This window comes from Mustela lutreola, chromosome 14 (assembly GCF_030435805.1).
Source record: "Mustela lutreola isolate mMusLut2 chromosome 14, mMusLut2.pri, whole genome shotgun sequence".
NCBI classification, from domain to species: Eukaryota; Metazoa; Chordata; class Mammalia; order Carnivora; family Mustelidae; genus Mustela; species Mustela lutreola.
In genome coordinates this window covers 57,702,031-57,719,143 of record NC_081303.1, presented here as the reverse complement: position 1 = coordinate 57,719,143, position 17,113 = coordinate 57,702,031, and the positions used below count along the sequence as shown (strand labels likewise).

At 34.6% G+C, this 17,113-nt stretch overlaps 1 protein-coding gene across 4 annotated transcripts in view; it reads right to left on the bottom strand.

Moving 5' to 3' along the window:
• BRINP3 (BMP/retinoic acid inducible neural specific 3) overlaps positions 1-17,113 on the bottom strand; it is a 392,077-nt gene that overhangs the window by 170,433 nt on the left and 204,531 nt on the right. For all 4 annotated transcript variants that reach the window (XM_059146396.1, XM_059146399.1, XM_059146397.1 and 1 more), the window contains one exon: positions 12,325-12,515. In XM_059146396.1, the coding sequence (XP_059002379.1) occupies positions 12,325-12,515 (191 nt within the window). The remainder of the gene's footprint in view (positions 1-12,324; positions 12,516-17,113) is intronic.

The following is a 17,113-nucleotide window of genomic DNA, read 5'->3' as shown; positions in this document are numbered from 1 at the left end:
TTTTCACTCTTCTGATTACTTTGGATTTAATTGCTCATCTTTATCTTTCGATTAGTATGGAATTTTTGGTCATTATTTTATCACGTTTTTCCCCTAATAAAAATATTGTTTCTGGCAAATAGCCCCCTAAGTACTTTTTTTTACCAATATTTGATTGATTTTGATATGTTGTATTTTCATTATTTTATTCAGCTCTAAATAATTCCTCATACCATTTTTGACTTTTTCTCTGAATTATGGGTTATTGGGAAATCTCTTATTTAGTTTTTCAATATTTGAGAATTTTCCAGATAACTGTCTATTATTAATACATACTTTACAAGGCTTGAATGATAGTATTGTTTAAATCTATTATTCTCTTGCTCATTTTCTCTCTACTTATTCTGTCAAAGATTGAGAGAAGGCTGTTAAAATCCCTGACTATAATTATGGATTTCTTATTACATTTTTCTCCCCTATAATTTATTGTTTCATGTATTTTGAAACTATGCTACTAGGGGCATAAATGTTTAGGATTATAGTTACCTCTGGATTACTAACTAGTTTTTCATTATGAAATGATTTTGTCTCTGGTAATATCCTTTTCTAATACATATTTTTCTTACATTAAAGTAGTCACTCCAGGGTTAGCATCATTTTACTTTTAACTCATTTTTAAATTCCAGGTAATTTTCTTGTAGGTGACGTAAAGTTGGATCTTCCTTTATTTATTCTTTAAATTTTATTTTATTTACTTTTTAATCTGATGTGATGATGGAGATAGGAGGGGCTAGGCTATTTTATTTTGTGAGATTATCGATATACTTAAAGTCTGTTACTTGGTTTTTGTTTTCTATCTTTCTCATCTATCCTTTCATTTTTTAAAATTTTCTCACTTCTATTGAATTAATGTTTAAATAATTCTATTATGTCATTTTTTATCAGCTCTATTTTGTGATTCTAGTGGTTGCCTTAAGATTCATAGTATACATTCTTATCATCTGTCTTCAAATTATATTACACCATTTCATGGATAACAATAAAGCCGCATAAGCATGTACTTTCATTCCTCCTCTTCTGGTTTCATAATACTGTTAGGCTACTATTTATTCCTACATACACTGAAACTTCACAACACATTGATTTTAATTTTGTTGAAAGAAATGATTCTTTTTTAAAGAGACTTAAATAATAATAATTAAAGACAGTCTTACCCATGTTGGTACCCCTACCATATTTCTTCACTCCTTGTGCAGACCTCATATTTCTGACTGGCATCATTTTCCTTCTTGACTGAGAGACTTCCTACATCATTTCTTTAGTTCAAGTCTGCAGGGGAAATTCTTATGGATTTTTTTTTTAAGACTATTTATTTATTTATTTATTTTAGAGAGAATGAGAGCACACGCAGGAGGGGCAGGGAGAGAGAGAAAGAATCTCAAGCAGATTCCACAGGGATCATGGAGCCCCATGCAGGGCTTGATCGCATGACCCTGAGTTCATGACCTGAGCCAAAACCAAGAGTTGGACACTTAGAGACTGAGCCACTCAGGCACCCCAGAATTTTTGCAAATTTTATACATCTGTAAATATATTTTCCTTTTTTTTTTTTGAGACATTTTTTCTTAAAAATAAACTCTAATTTAACAGAATTCTAAAAAATATTTTAAAGATCACACGTCCACTGTTTTCTCACTTGCATTGTTTCCAAGAAATATGCTGTCATCCTTAGCATTGTTGCCCTGTACCTGATCCTCATACCTCATTAACTTACATCTAAGCACTTACCATCTTAGTAAGCTTTATGTGAGTAGCTGTCTTTATCCATACAGGAACTCTCCTGATAACTAATGAAAGCTAAGATATTCTCTTTAATATTTGTTCTGCACAATTTGATTATGAAGTGTTTTAGTCATCATTTTCTTGAGGTTTCTCATGTTTGCTTTCTCTTGAGTTTCTTGGATCTATACGTTTTAAATACTGATCAACTTTGAAAACTGAACATTAATTCTTCAAATATTTACTTATTTTTTTTTTTATTTTGCCTATGGTGGACAGATTCTCAAGTGGCTCCCAGAATCCCTCCCTTATGGTGTGTACATTCTTCCATAATCCTTTCCCATTGAGTAAAGGATGAGAACTGTGACTTGTTTCTCAACACAGAATACAGCAAAGGTGATAGAATGTATGTGATTATATAATTATATGCCCATAGTTACATTACATAACATCATAATATTTTATAATGACTCTCTTCCTTGCTGAACATGAATAAACAAATTAAGTAGTTGTAAGCTGCCATATGGTATGGGTTCGCTGGCAAATAATTGAATGTCACTTCCCACCAAGTGCCAACTAAGATCCTCACACGGACAAGGAACTGAATGGTGTCCATGGCCACGTAAGCTTAGAAATGAATCCTCCCCAAGTTGAGAATAAGATGAAAATCTAGCTCAGGTGGACACCCTGATTGAAGAAACCAACTAATCCATACCTGGGTCATTGACAACACCTGCCCCACCCCCCAAATTAGAGATGATATTGTGAGGGTGCCTGAGTGGCTCAGTGGGTTAAGGTCTCTGCCTTCAGCTCAGGTCATGATCTCAGGGTCCTGGGATCGAGCCCCACGTCAGGCTCTCTGCTCAGCGGGAAGCCTGCCTCCCCAACTCTCTCTGCCTGCCTCTCTGCTTACTTGTGATCTCTGTCTGTCAAAGAAACAAATAAAATCTTAAAAAAAAAAAAGAGAGATGATATTGTTTTATTTGATATTGTGTTTTGTTACACAGCAGTCAGTATCTAATACACGCCCCCTTCACCCTTGTCTTCGTTTGAGACTCTAATTACACATATTCTTAGCTGCATGAAATTGTCTCACAGCTTACTGTTTATTGTTTTTCACATTTTTTTTCTGTGTGTTTCATTAGAGAGTAACTGTGTATACTCTATGTATCCGTGTCTCGATTTTACAAATCTTATCTTATGTTATGTTGTAGGTTTTTAATCTTATCCTGTGTATTTTTTATGTTGAAGATTATAATCTTCATCTCAATAAGTTTGATTTGGTTCTTTTTATACCTTCATGTCTCTACTTTTATTTTAGTATATGTAAGATGCAGTTATAATAAACATTTTAATATTCTTATCTGCTAATTCTAATCTCTTTGTTCATTGTAAGTCAGTTTTAGTTTGCTGAATTCTCTCTCCATTATTGTCTGCGTTTTGTGCTTCTTCATTGTCTGGAACTTTTAAATTGTTAACATTTTGAATCTTACTTTGTTGCATGTTGGACATGTTTGTTTATATTCCTGTAAACATTCTTGAGCTTTGTTCTGGAATGTTGTTCTTGAAAACAGATTGATTATTTGGGATCTTATTTTTATAATTTGTTAGGGTCAAGAAAAAAACTGTCTAAAATTATAAGTATACTGCATTTTATTGGCTTCACTTTATTGAGCTTCACAGATGCGCAATTTTTACAGATTGAAGGCTTGTGGCAACACCTGTTGGGCAAGTGTATTGATTCTATTTTTCCAACAGCATTTTTCTCACTTTGTGTCACTGTGCCACATTCTGGTTATTCTTGCAATATTTCAAACTTTTGCATTATTATTATATTTTTTATGGTGCTCCATGATCCGTGATCTTTGATGTTACTACTGTAACCATCTGGGTGGTGGGAAAACACAAACTGCAACCTTAATTAATAAATATGTGTGTTCTGTTTGTTCCACCAACTGTCCCTTCCTGTCTCTCTCCCTTCTCCTCAGGCCTCCTCATTTCCTGAAACACAACAAAATTGATAACGCTGCAGTGACCTCTTAGTGCTCAAGTGAAAGGAAGAATTGCATGTCTCTCACTTTAAATCAAAAGCTCGAAATGATTAAGCTTAGTGAGAAAGGCATGCCCTAAGCCGAGATAAGCTGATATCTAGGTCCCTTACACAGAACAGCCAAGCTGGGAATGCAAAGGAAATGCTCTCGAAGGAAATTAAAAGTGCTACTCGAGTAAACGCACAAATGCTGGTTGGGGGGTGTAGATAAGGCAAAATAGCTTTACTGCTGATAAGGAGAAAGTTTGAGTGTGTAAATAGGAGGTCGGATCAGTGACAACAGTTCCTTTAGCCAAAGCCTAATGCAGAGCAAGGTCCTAAGTCTGTTGTATGTTGTATGTCCATACAAATCTATGAAAGTTGAGAGAACTGAGGAAATTGAAGAAGAAAAGTAAAAGTTAGTAGAGGTTGGTTCATGAGGTTTAAGGAAACAAGCCACTGGGGCACCTGGGTGGCTCAGTTGGTTAGGGTCTGCCTTTGGCTCAGGTCATGATTCTTGGTCCTGGGATAGAATTCTGCACTGGGCTCCTTGCTCAGCAGGGAGTCTGCTTCTCCCTCTACCTGCTGCTCCCCCTGCTTGTGCTCTCTCTCTCTCTCTCTCTCTTTGAAATAAATAAAATTCTATAAAAAAAAAAAAAGAAAAAAGAAAGAAAGAATCCATCCGTATAATAAATACAAGGTGAAGCAGCAAGTGCTGATGGAGAAGCTGCAATAAGCTGTCCAGAAGATCTAACTCAGGTCATTATCAAAGGCGGATACACTAAACATCAGATTTTCAATGGAGTTGAACAGCCTTGTATCAGAATATTTTCTTTAGGCCTTTCATTGTTAGAAAGGCTTCACAACTTCATAACTTCAAAAGACAGCTGACTCTATTGTTAGGAGCTGATGCAGCTGGTGACTTTTAGTTGAAGCCAATACTCATTTACCATTCTGGAAATCCTAGGGCCCTTAAGAATTATGCTAAATCTACTCTGCTTTGCTCTATAAATGGAACAACAAAGTCTGGACAACAGTACATCTGTTTGCAACATGGTTTACTGAATATTTTAAAACCACTGTTGACCTACTGGGAAAAAAAATATCTTTTCAAAATATTATTGCTCAGTGACTATGCACCTGGTCACCCAAGAGTTTTGATGGACATAAAGAAAATTAGTGTTTTCTTGTCCACAAACATAACATCCATTCTGCACTCTCTGGATCAAAGAGTAACTTTGACTTTCAAGTCTTATTATTTAACAAATACATTCCATAAGGCTGTAATTGCCATAGATAGTGATTCCTCTGATGCATCTGGACAAAGTAAGTTGAAAACTTCTGGAAAGGAATCACCATTCTAAATGCCATTAAGAACACTCATGATTCATGAGAAGGGTTCACAATATCAATGCTAACATGAGTTTTGAAGAAATTGATGTCAGCCCTCATCAATGACTTTGAGGAGTTTAAGACTTCAGTGGAAGAAGTAAGATGTGGTGGAAATACCGAGAAAACTAGAATTAGAAGTGAAACCTGAAGATGTGACTGAATTACTACAATCTCATGACCAAAATTTAACAGTCAAAGAATTGATTGTTTTGAATAAGCAAAAATTATGGCTTTTTGAGGTGGAATCTATTCCCAGTGAAGACACTGAGAAGACTACTGAAGTGACAATAAAGATTTAGAATATTATATAAAGTTAGTTGACAGAGCAGCATCAGGGTTTAAGAGGACTGACTCTAATCGTGAAAATTCTATTGTGGATAAAATGCTATCAAACAGCATCACAGGCTACAGAGAAATAATGAAAGGAAAAGTTATTCAGTGAGGTAAACTTCGTTTTTCCCTTATTATTAAAGACTGTCACAGCCACCTCATCCTTCAGCAATCATCACCCTGATCCAGCAGCAGCCATCGACATCAAAACAAGACCCTCCACAAACAAGAAAACTATGACTCCCTGAAAGCTCAGATAATGGTTAGCATTTTTAGTAATGAAGTGTTTTTCAATTAAGGTATGTATATTTTTTAGACACAATGCTATTTGCATACTTAATAGATAAGAGTATAAGGTAAACATAAATTCTATATTCACTGGAAACAAAAAAATTCATTTGACTCTCTTTATTGTGATCTTTACTTTACTGCAGTGGTCTGGGATCAAACCCACAATTTATTTCAGATGTGCCTGTATTCCTTATAACTGAGGCAGGCCTTTTGTCAGTGCTCCACAAATGATTGTTTCTATTTTGGCTTGTAAAAACACTTTTCTAGGCCCTGTGTGAGTGCCAGATACTGTTCTCTAATCCTGTACTGTGGTTTCTTCCCGGGTGTCTGGTAATTTTCTCATATGTATACACGCAAAAGTATTCTGTTAAATACCCAAGGCAACTCTCTGCAGTTCTCTGGGGTTCTGTTCCTACGCTGCTTTGCCCTTTTTGGCATTCTACCCAGCAAACTAGAAAACACCAGGTCTCACTAAACTCTGAGGTTTTCCCTTAACCTATGGAATCTTTTGGTCTCTTCTAGGATTTTCTTTCCCTGCACCACAGGGAAACTCTTTCAAGACAATAAGCTCGGTGGTCATAGAGCTCACCTTGGTTGTTCCCACCCCTCAAGGATCACTGTCCTTCTTTGCCTGTTCTTCAGTGAGAACTTCTTCAGTGAGAAGAACTTTTAAGTTCTTCTTAAAATCAGTGTTTTCATATTTTTTAATCTTTTCAAAAATATATTGTTAGGTAGGAAGGTGCACTCAGTCTCTGTTCTTCCATCTTTGTTAGAAGCAAGTCTATTTAGTGATTTTTAATTTTATTTAATATTAAATACATCTATTAATTTAGGTTTTTCAGGCTTTTTCATTTTTCCTTTTTTTTGGTAAATGGAAGAGATAATTTGGTCAGCACTTAGTTATGACACAGAATATATAATTATAAATAATTAATGACAAGAAGTATAAACACAAATGGGTTTTGATTAAAGATAATATGACAACTGAGATGTAAGGGAGCATAAAACATAGTATGATGGACTTAAGGACTATAGCTTTTGGCACGGGAAATAACTTATACTAGTAACTCAGCTGGAAAAGTGGAGCAGAAGGAAACAGAGGCAGAAAAATATCATAAAAGGAACTTTTAATATTTTTCCTGATTTGTATAATTAAGATGTAACATATACTGGGTAATGTACAGAAGTATTGAATCATATATTGTACACCTGAAACTGATGTAACACTGTATGTTGATTATACTGGGATTACATTAAAAAAATAAAAGGATTTAATCTAAATAGTAAAGTTTAATTTGATTTTTCTAATTTACCATTAGGTAGCCACTCTGTATCAGCTATTTTGACTAAAAACAAAAACATAATAGACAGATTCTGATGCTGCTTTCTATCAAATTAGGCCTTTGTCAAAAGTAGAGAAAGCTCAGCACAAAGAAATAAAAAGCCTATAACAAAATGTAGAAAATTATTATCAAGAATATGAAATTTCTGAATATTTAAAAATATGAATCTCAATTATTTAAAAAATTATGAATTTATTATGATACTAAATTTATATATATTAATTATTTTGGAATAATACATTATTCATTTAGGCTAAAAATATTGGGAACAAGTAAACACGTATACACAAAAAATTGCAGATATACTTTTGTGAGTTTGAAAAAAAAGTCAGAATTATTAAATGTATTAAGTTAAATTTATGATTAGTATTGTACCAAGACACTTGAATTTGAACGCAAGTTAAAATGTTTATGCTAAGCAAGGTAAGTCAATCAGAGAAAGACAATTATCATATGATCTCTTTGATATGAGGAATTCGAGAGACAGGGTGGGGGTTCTTGGGGGGGAGGGAAGGAAAAAACGAAACTAGATGGGATCAGGGAGGGAGACAAACCATAAGAGACACTTAATTTCACAAAACAAACTGAGGGTTGACTGGAGGGGGTGTGGGAGGGGGAGAGGGTGGTTGGATTATGGACATTGGGGAGGGTATGTGCTATGGTGGGTGCTGTGAATTGTCTCAGACTGATGATTCATAGACCTGTATCCCTGGGGCAAAGAATACATTATATATTAATTATATTATATATTAATTAGAAAAAAATTTTTAAAAATCCTAAAAGAGTTTACTAAGGGAACCCTTTCTGAAAATGAAATTAATATATGAAATCAAACCTTCAATTATTATGAATGGTTTACATGTAAGTTTTCTTATCCCATGTCTTTTTAAAGTAAGTTCTTTGGACACATAGAAATAAAATTTTAAAAATAATTGTAGGTTTTACTGACTTTTTTCTCAAAGAACAAATAACTTACATATCAAAAATGCCTCTTAGAAAGTTATTATCAGAACTCCTTTTATAAGTAGCATTAAAATTTTTAATTTAATGGATTTTTATTATCTCAATAATGTAGATCTAAAGTTGGGGAGCCTCTTCTCAGCATCACCTATAACACTCTTACATAAGCTAAGTGACACCAAACATAAGTTAAGCGGATTTTTTTTTACCAGGTATGTTGACCCTTAATGTAATTTTAACATATTATTTGTGCTTTTTCCTAAATTTGTTGGAAAAATTTTGTGTACTCCAAAATTTTAAACACCTTTCTTTTTCTGTACAAGAAAAATGCCAGAAATACAATAAATTCATCAGTACTTGTTTTGAAAAAATAATAACTGAATTCTTTTAAAAATTTTAAGTATTTGGGGGGGCGGGATAGCTCAGTTGGTTAAGTATCTCATCTGCCTTTGGCTCAGGTCATGATCCCAGCGTTTGGGATTGAGTTCTATGGTGGGTTCCCTGCTCAGCAGGGAGCCTGCTTCTTCCCCTCCCTCTGTTCCTCCTCCTGCTTGTACATGCTCTCTCTCTCTCTCTCTCTCAAATAAATAAACAAAATCTTTAAAAAAATAAATAAATAAAGGGATGCCTGGATGGCTCTATTACTGAAGCATCTGCCTCCCTCTCAGGTCATGATCCCAGGGTCCTGAGATTGATCTCTGCAACAAGCTCCCTGCTCAGCAGAAGTCTGCTTCTCCCTCTCCCTCTGCTGCTCTTCTACTTGTGCTCTCTCTTTTTCTGTCAAATAAATAAAGTCTTTTAAAAAATCTTTAAAAAATGAAGTAAAATTTTTAAGTATTTGATAAAAAATTTAATTTTATTCACTCATATAACCTGATTTTTAGAATATAGAGTATTAAGGAAGTTTTAGAAAATGCACATGACACATGAGGTGATAGATCACATTTTCTCAGAATATATATTTTCATTGCCAATCACTTCAGATTAAATTTATTAGACTATTTCACAATAAACCTAAAGAGCGTGGTAATGTAATCTTTTAGATAGCCTGAGTCAATTGAATTGAATCTTCTGAAAATGGCCAGTTCTAGAAATTGTATTTGACATGTTATTGCATTAAAATAATATTGAGAAAGAATATTTGATAAAAATCCTGTTAATTAGGATAATATGGCAGTTAATTAGGCTACATAGGTGTTTGAGCCTCTTTTTTTAGAATTTCCAGATGTGTTAATGAATTGCAGCCTATATTTGTATTCATAACTATAAGAGATAAAAACACCGAATTGTTCTATCGCATTTTCTAAAAATTGGCTCCTAGTTAACACTATTTGTCCAGCTCTTTTGCGTTTTTGCAAGAATTAGCATGATAAAAGTCGGCATGATTTTGCAGATTTAATTATATTTGTGCTGTTATCTGATAATGATCTTGACTTTCTTTTTTAACCATACTCTGTTTCCTGAATTCTATAAATCAAGAGAAAACTTCACACATTTGTGGGCGAAATGCAATGCCTACTACATAGCACTTCAAACCCAGAACATTTTGCCTTATCAGAGAAACTGTGGATCTTGCTACCTTTAGTTGAAAATTCTGAATATACAAACACTGCACTAAACCTTTAGGGATTTAGTAAAGGGCTTAAGCTCTTGATTTCAAACGTACTCCCAAAGCACTTTGCAGTGAACTATGTGTTCAAGTATGAAGGATTTCAATAGTTGATGCCCTTAGATGCCCTTAGATTCCCCCTACTCTCATCCCATTCCCATTCTCGCCTTCCTATTCTGTTAACTTCCATCTAAGCAATTATAATGTCATAATTGAGAAGAGACATCTTTTATCTGTGTAGGGACGTACTTGGTAACTAATGAAAATAAAAGATATTCTCCCCAGAAAAACGCCCAGGCACATACAGTTATGCAAGCCATGGAGGAACCTGCAGACCTCCTCAAGAGCCTCTCCTTAGAGCTTTTACAGTAACCCAGACAGCAGCTGACCCCGCACCAGAAAACACTAATCACTTAAAATTACAACGGCCTCAGAAGAGAACTCCATCCAGACCTAATTAAATCCTGCAAAGTCTGATGGTCCTCCCCTCTTTCCCATTTCCCACTACCTCATCCCTGTACTCCCTACATAATTCTGTGACTTTATTCTTAGTCATGGTGTTATCATTGGCACATACCTCATTTCATTTTTTCCCAATCCCCAGCCACCCTGAACTGCTCCACATATGGAGGGAGTACACACACCCCTTTATCCCACCTGGGGTTGCCAGGCCCTCCCAGACCCGTGGAGCTGGGGTCCAGTACCAAGCTCTTGCATAGAGCTCCTCCTCCAGGGAGGAGGAGGTCCATCCGCCAAAACCACCCCAAGCCGGCAGCTAAAGATGGGCAACACTAAGTCCCAGTTTGGGACTTCCGGGCTTCTCCAGCAGCTAGGGGTCCCTCATGTCTCATTAGATGAAACTCCACGCAGCCAGCCAGGCCCAGTCCTATGGCTGGCGGGCCAATATCCTCCAGCTCTACCTTCAGGGGCAATATGCAAACTTGTGTAGTTTAGTGCTTAGAGACTAGCTGATGACTTTTGTCCCCAAAATCCTGTTCCTGTGACCAGTCCTCTCCAGACTCATGTCCCATTCCAAGTCCTTGGTGACCTTCTGTTAAGTTTTGACATAAACTGTGAAAGAATACTTCATACTGAGTAAAGTACAAAACTCTATTGCACAATTCTACTTGGTGTTGAGAAAAAAAAAAGTCAATAGCCATATAATAAAGATACTTAGAAAAATGATGTCTTCTATTAGAAAATACACTTTAAGTTACTGTATCATCGAAATTGATTTCTTAAAAAGTCTCTTTGTCCTCAGCAAACTCAAGCTAAATATCTCTAACAATATCCTATCTTACAATATTTTTTAAATTAACCAAAATATCTACATTCACTCTGGCTACAGTTTTATCTATAAATGCTATTTATATGCTTGATTATCCAATATAACAGAAGTCCTACAATCAGAACTAGACTACTATAATTGTATAATTTATATCTATAAAAGTCTTTTTCCCAAATTCATCTACTAACAATATGGAAGAGAGGAAATATTATTTGTGTAACCCATAAGCTAGAGATGTTTCTGTATCACATTTTATTCTCTCCTGAACATCTTACAAAAATATATTCCTTGGACTCATTTTTCCTAGAATTCCCCAAATACTTAAGTACTAGCTTTTTTGATTAACTTATAAAACAAAACATACCTAATAATTTTAAAATTTTAAAGCAATAGAATGATATATTTAATGACTGCTTTTTACATTGATTATGAAATCTTGCAGGTGAAACCTCAAATGCTCTTTATATTTTGTTTTGCTCTTGTTAACTTAGTGCAGGATCACCCTATCACACTGTGACGATTCTTTATTTGGCAATGTCTGTTGACCAAACACGGTAACATGTTGATTTAAACTGCCAGAGAAATGTGTCAAAAACAACCTAATGTTTTGGAAACCACTGTCTGTCTGTCTCTCTCTCTCTCTCTCTCTCTGCCTGTTTATCTCTCTTTAAAAAAATAAAATAAAATAAAATAAAATAAAGGCTCCTTATTCTTATTTTCTCTCAGTTTTGGCAAAGTCAACCTTAGTATGGTCAGAAGGAAAGGATTCTAGTGAACACATACAGTTTACCTACTAATTCTAGACTATGCTGCATCTTGACTTCCAGAAACTTATACCCAAATTCTTGTACTTCTTAATATATTGTTCAAGTATCGGGGAGAGATATTCCCAAAACCAAGACTTCTTAATGACTTTTGTGTCACAGACCATTTAGAGCCTAATGCGGCACCTTCTCACAATGTTGTTAAATAAATACTATAAAGTATGACTATTCACAAAATAAACTAATGTTATTAAAACAAAATTTTATCCTCATATACGTTATGAGGGAATCTGTGCACCCAGACTCTTACACAGTCCAAGTATATTTCAGTTAACCTTAGGGCATTCAAAACCTTGACCCAAAAATCCAGTCACAGATTTATAGACCCACGATTTCATCAACGTCTATTACATAAAGTGTGACAAATGGAAATGCAACCTTTTTTTTTTTTTTAAGAACATAATTGTTTCAATCAGTGATATATGAAAATATATAGAGATGCATTTTAGAGCTAGGAAAAATCACTGTATGACATCATTTTAAGGTAAACTCATTCGTACCTTAATGGCAGTGGATGCAATTTGAATGTGGTGAAGTCTCCGAAGTGTGCTGTCCCTGTCAATGAAATAGGAAGCAGCCAGTTGATGTAGTGTTTCCAGAGTGACCAACGAGCTATTGGTGCTGGAGTCACTTCCTTCAGATCTCTTGCTCAGCTTCCGCTTGTCCACAAAAATTGTGAGTGACTCCTCTCCTGTATTAATAATACTTAAAATTATTCCATTTTCCACTTAACTTTAATTTTTCCATAATCTGCAGGTGAAGAAGTGTAGATTACAGACATAGTAAAACCAAAGAGTGATAAGCAATAAAAGACAAGTTTAACTTTTGTGTTCTTCGTGGATATTTCTCACGTGCCTAGGAAGTTACGTGAGCTATTAAAGGCTATAAATATTTATTTGGTAAATGTTGAATAGCTAGCATTTGTGGAACAATTTCTCTAGATTTTATTGACTTTCTCATACAGTTTAGTTTACTTAACACCTATGTGGTACAAAAGCAAATTAAGGATAGAAAATATGTAAATTGTACTTAAGGGGGGGTGCATGATATGAAATCGTACATACTCAGAAATGCTTACTGTGGATCAGCATGACTAATAGAAACATGACCAAACACATGATTAAACTAGCCATTTAAAAAAATATATTTTATTTTAGTAAACTGTATACTCAACTTGAGACTCAAACTTACAACCCCAAGCTAAGGAGTTGCATGTTCAGGACTGAGCCAGCCAGGTGCCCCTAACCATTTTCAATTGAACCTTGAAAATGCAGAGAAAACATACATAGGCATATACAGTTATGTAAACATATATGAATTAAATTCACAGGTTTCCTACATGTGGCATAACATATAAATATTATGTGTTAATAAGCTTTATGGAAATCATTAACCTCCATGGAAGATTTGGGTATAGACAATGGATTTTTGAAGGTGAAATTTAAAACATAATTAAGTTTTGATTTTTTTTTATGTTCAAATGTTGACCAAAAATATCAATGGTATTTAAATTAACACTAAGAACTTTCCGATTCTTGGATATTCATCTAGCATATAATTGTCAGACTTGATGGTTACTCTTACTCTCAGGAAACCACTGCTCTGGTAGCATTATGCCTATTTACAAATCGGCAAGCCAGTTTTATAAAATATCAAATAAATAAAATAATACTAATTTTAAAATGACATATCCTTGGTGACTATCTAATTTTAAGTAACAGCTTATAAACTGCAGATAAAGCAAGAGCTCAGGTCTATTGATATCAGAAGTAAAGTTAACAGTGCTACTTCTGGAAGGTCCCATTCTCAATTTGTTTTAGGATCCCAACATGCATACTGGACGTCAAACAGCCTAACTACAAGAGCTGAAACAAACAAAACAGTGAGCAATAAATTTCTGCTGTTTATCAGCCACTTGGTTTATGGTGTTTTGATAGCAGCCCAAATGGACTAAGATAGCAAGAGACAAGTCTTATTAAGAACAGGACTGGAAGAGATTATGCTGAATGAAATAAGTCAAGCAGAGAGAGTCAATTATCATATGGTTTCACTTATTTGTGGAGCATAACAAATAGCATGGAGGACATGGGGAGTTAGAGAGAAGGGAATTGGGGGAAAATTGGAAGGGGAGGTGAACCATGAGAGACTATGGACTCTGAAAAACAATCTGAGGGGTTTGAAGTGGCGGGGGGGGGGGGGGGGAGGTTGGGGTACCAGGTGGTAGGTATTATAGAGGTTACAGATTACATGGAGCACTGGGTGTGGTGAAAAAATAAGGAATACTGTTATGCTGAAAATAAATAAATAAAATGTAAAATGCCAAAAAAATAAAAAATAAAAAAAAAATTTAAAAAAAGAACAATTAAAAATAAAATAGCAAAGGAAATGTAATGAAATGAATGTAAATGTAAATGAAAAGGAAACAAATAGTCTTGATATCTGATATTGTAGAATTCAGTCCAAATATTATTAAATGGAAAGAAGAAAAACATTATATAGTGAGTGCTAAAGACTAAGACTTGCCAAGTTGCTTTAATGGCAGCACTTTTCATAATGCAGAAAATACAGGAAATATAGGTTAAAATAGTACAAGAAACTCAAATTAAAATATATTGATATATCACTGTGCAATTATGGAATTCGCCAAAATCCAAAAGTTTGAAGACTTTGCCAAAGCTGTTGGCAAACAGGAAGGAAACAGGCCCTCTGATATATCGCTTGTAGTCATACAAAATGATGTAGCTATAGAGAGAAATCTGGCAATAGTTACCAACAATGACTCAGCAACCTACTTTCAAGAATCTATCCCAAAAAACAATGGCTAAAATATGCAAGAGGTTTTTTACTGTGGCTTTACTTGTATTATTTGTAGCAACACAAATACCCAATCAGTAAAAATAATTTTACACTATACAGTAGAAAACAGTGTAGCCATAGGAAAGAAGTGAGAATGATTTAAAATATTTATTCATCAGAAAGTTTTCTGAGTGATTAGTAAGTTCATGATATTAGTATTATGACTAAAATGAAATTCTGAATGATTTCCTGTTTTCAGATGATTCTATTTAGAAATTTACATCTAAATATCTGTGTTTAACCTCCTTAAATTCATGTTTTCTATGGATTCCTGTAGACAGAAGGAAACTTAATTGCCTATTCTTTAAAATAATATCTAATCTTTTCTTCAATTCAGTAATATATTAAATTCAAAATATGGGTTCAATTGATTTATTGGAAATTAGTTTTGCCTTCTGGAGATTTAAGAAAGCCATTTAAATATGTGAAGAGTCATCTTCACTCTGTCTTTTTTTGTATAGTGGTGAATTTTCTTATTATTGGAGGTGTCCAACATGAATGGAAAAACTATACATCATTGAGCAGAAGAGATAATTAGACCACTAGAATGGACTCTTTCACTGAATTATGAGGTGCTGGAAGAAAGAAAAATAGAGAATTAATTATCGTAGTTTAGACGTAAGTGTGCCAACTTTTAGTGCCAAATAGATTTGGGTTTAATACTGACTTCTACTTAGTAACTGAATGATCCTAAATTGTGTAACTTGACTCAGTTTCCTCTCATGTAACATGAGCAGAGTATTTCTTCCTCAAAGAGCAGCTGGAAACATGAAACAGATAATATCTATAAAGGATTTAGAATATGACTAGATTGCAGTCAGAATTCAAAAGTTCTTGGCAAGGTATTCATCTCTGTTATTCACCTCAATTCCTTAAAATTTAGAATAAAGCACTTCAGTCCATATGTGTACATTTCTAGTAATTTTAGCTATTTTGTCTTATTTGTGATGAACAGAAACCTCCTTTTCCATTTCTTTCACAAACTGATGAGCCTTCATCCTACAATCTGTAGCCACACATGGTGAGGAAGGAAATATCTCTCAAAACAGTCGTTTAAATACCATATCCCTTTGTACATCTTCACGTTTCAGGTAAAAATTCCTTAGTGGGACTTCAGCTGAGTCATTCATCACACAGAAAGAGAGGAGTAGCATAATCTTATGTTGAAAAGCAGGTTAAAATGTTTGATTTAAGGAGGGGCACCTGGGTGGCTCAGTGGGTTAAGCCTCTCCCTTCTGCTCAGGTCATGGTCTCAGGGTCCTGGGATGGAGCCCCGCATCAGGCTCTCTGCTCAGAAGGGAGCCTGCTTCCTCCTCTCTCTCTCTGCCTGCCTCTCTGCCTACTTGTGATCTCTCTCTATCAAATAAATAAATAAAATCTTTAAAAAATTTTAATTTAAGCATTTTTTACAGATATTAATTTGTCCTGTGATAATTTGGAAAATGACGTACCAAGAGCCAAGGATTACTATTCTAGAGTGGTCCCATGTTACAATATGAATGATAAATGTTAATGTAAGTTTCAGCAATCAACGATGTCCATAGAGAAGTGATGGCCCATAGTCATCATCATGAGTCACAGCAGCTTCCATTCTCTATCTACTGGAGATTTAAGAAAATGTTTCCTTTGTTTTTCAGAGTCCATGTTTGTTTGTGATGTACAGATAAATGTGCTTTCCTCCTTTTACCCTGAGAGCAAATATATATTATGGACTACAGAAAAAATTAAAGGAAAAAATATTGTAGATCATAATACACTTATATTAATAGTTTTACAGTTCATTCTTCATTGTTGCTGTTTTAATTTGAAGGAAATATGATATAATAAGAGAAAGGAAAATGTGCGTTTTGGAGTCAGGGGTATGTGAAGGTAAATCTTGACAGCTCATAGTCCTCTAACTTGATTGCTCTGGGGCTTTTGTAAAGTTATACTTGCCCTTAGCATTTCCATCTCTATGAAAGAACCAATATCCTACTCTCATCTGTTTGAAAAGACTAAGCATATGATGCCTCCATAGAACCTGGTAGAACACATACACTATGTACAATAAATGTTGGCTTCCTCTCTTTCATTTTTTTTTTTAAATTAGGGCCCAACAGTAAATAAGGAGGCTTTAAATTTTTACAAGTTAGCATTTTACCAGTCAAAACTGTTTTCTAGTGGATCTTGTAACCAAGATACACGTGCTGATTAAAGGTAGCAGTTGTTTATTCTTTCCAATAACCTGATAAAGAGAAACCACTCATAAGTCACTCATAGTTCTTCTGTATAGTTGAACATTAATCCATGTATACAAAAGCTTTCCCTATAGTGAAGCCTGTGAGGCAGTTTAAATCACCCAAATTATTCTTATGAATACCTTGTTTTAAACCCTTATTTACAATAAACTAAACAACTATGCGATGTAAGCTGGGTAGTTCGTGCTAAATTTCA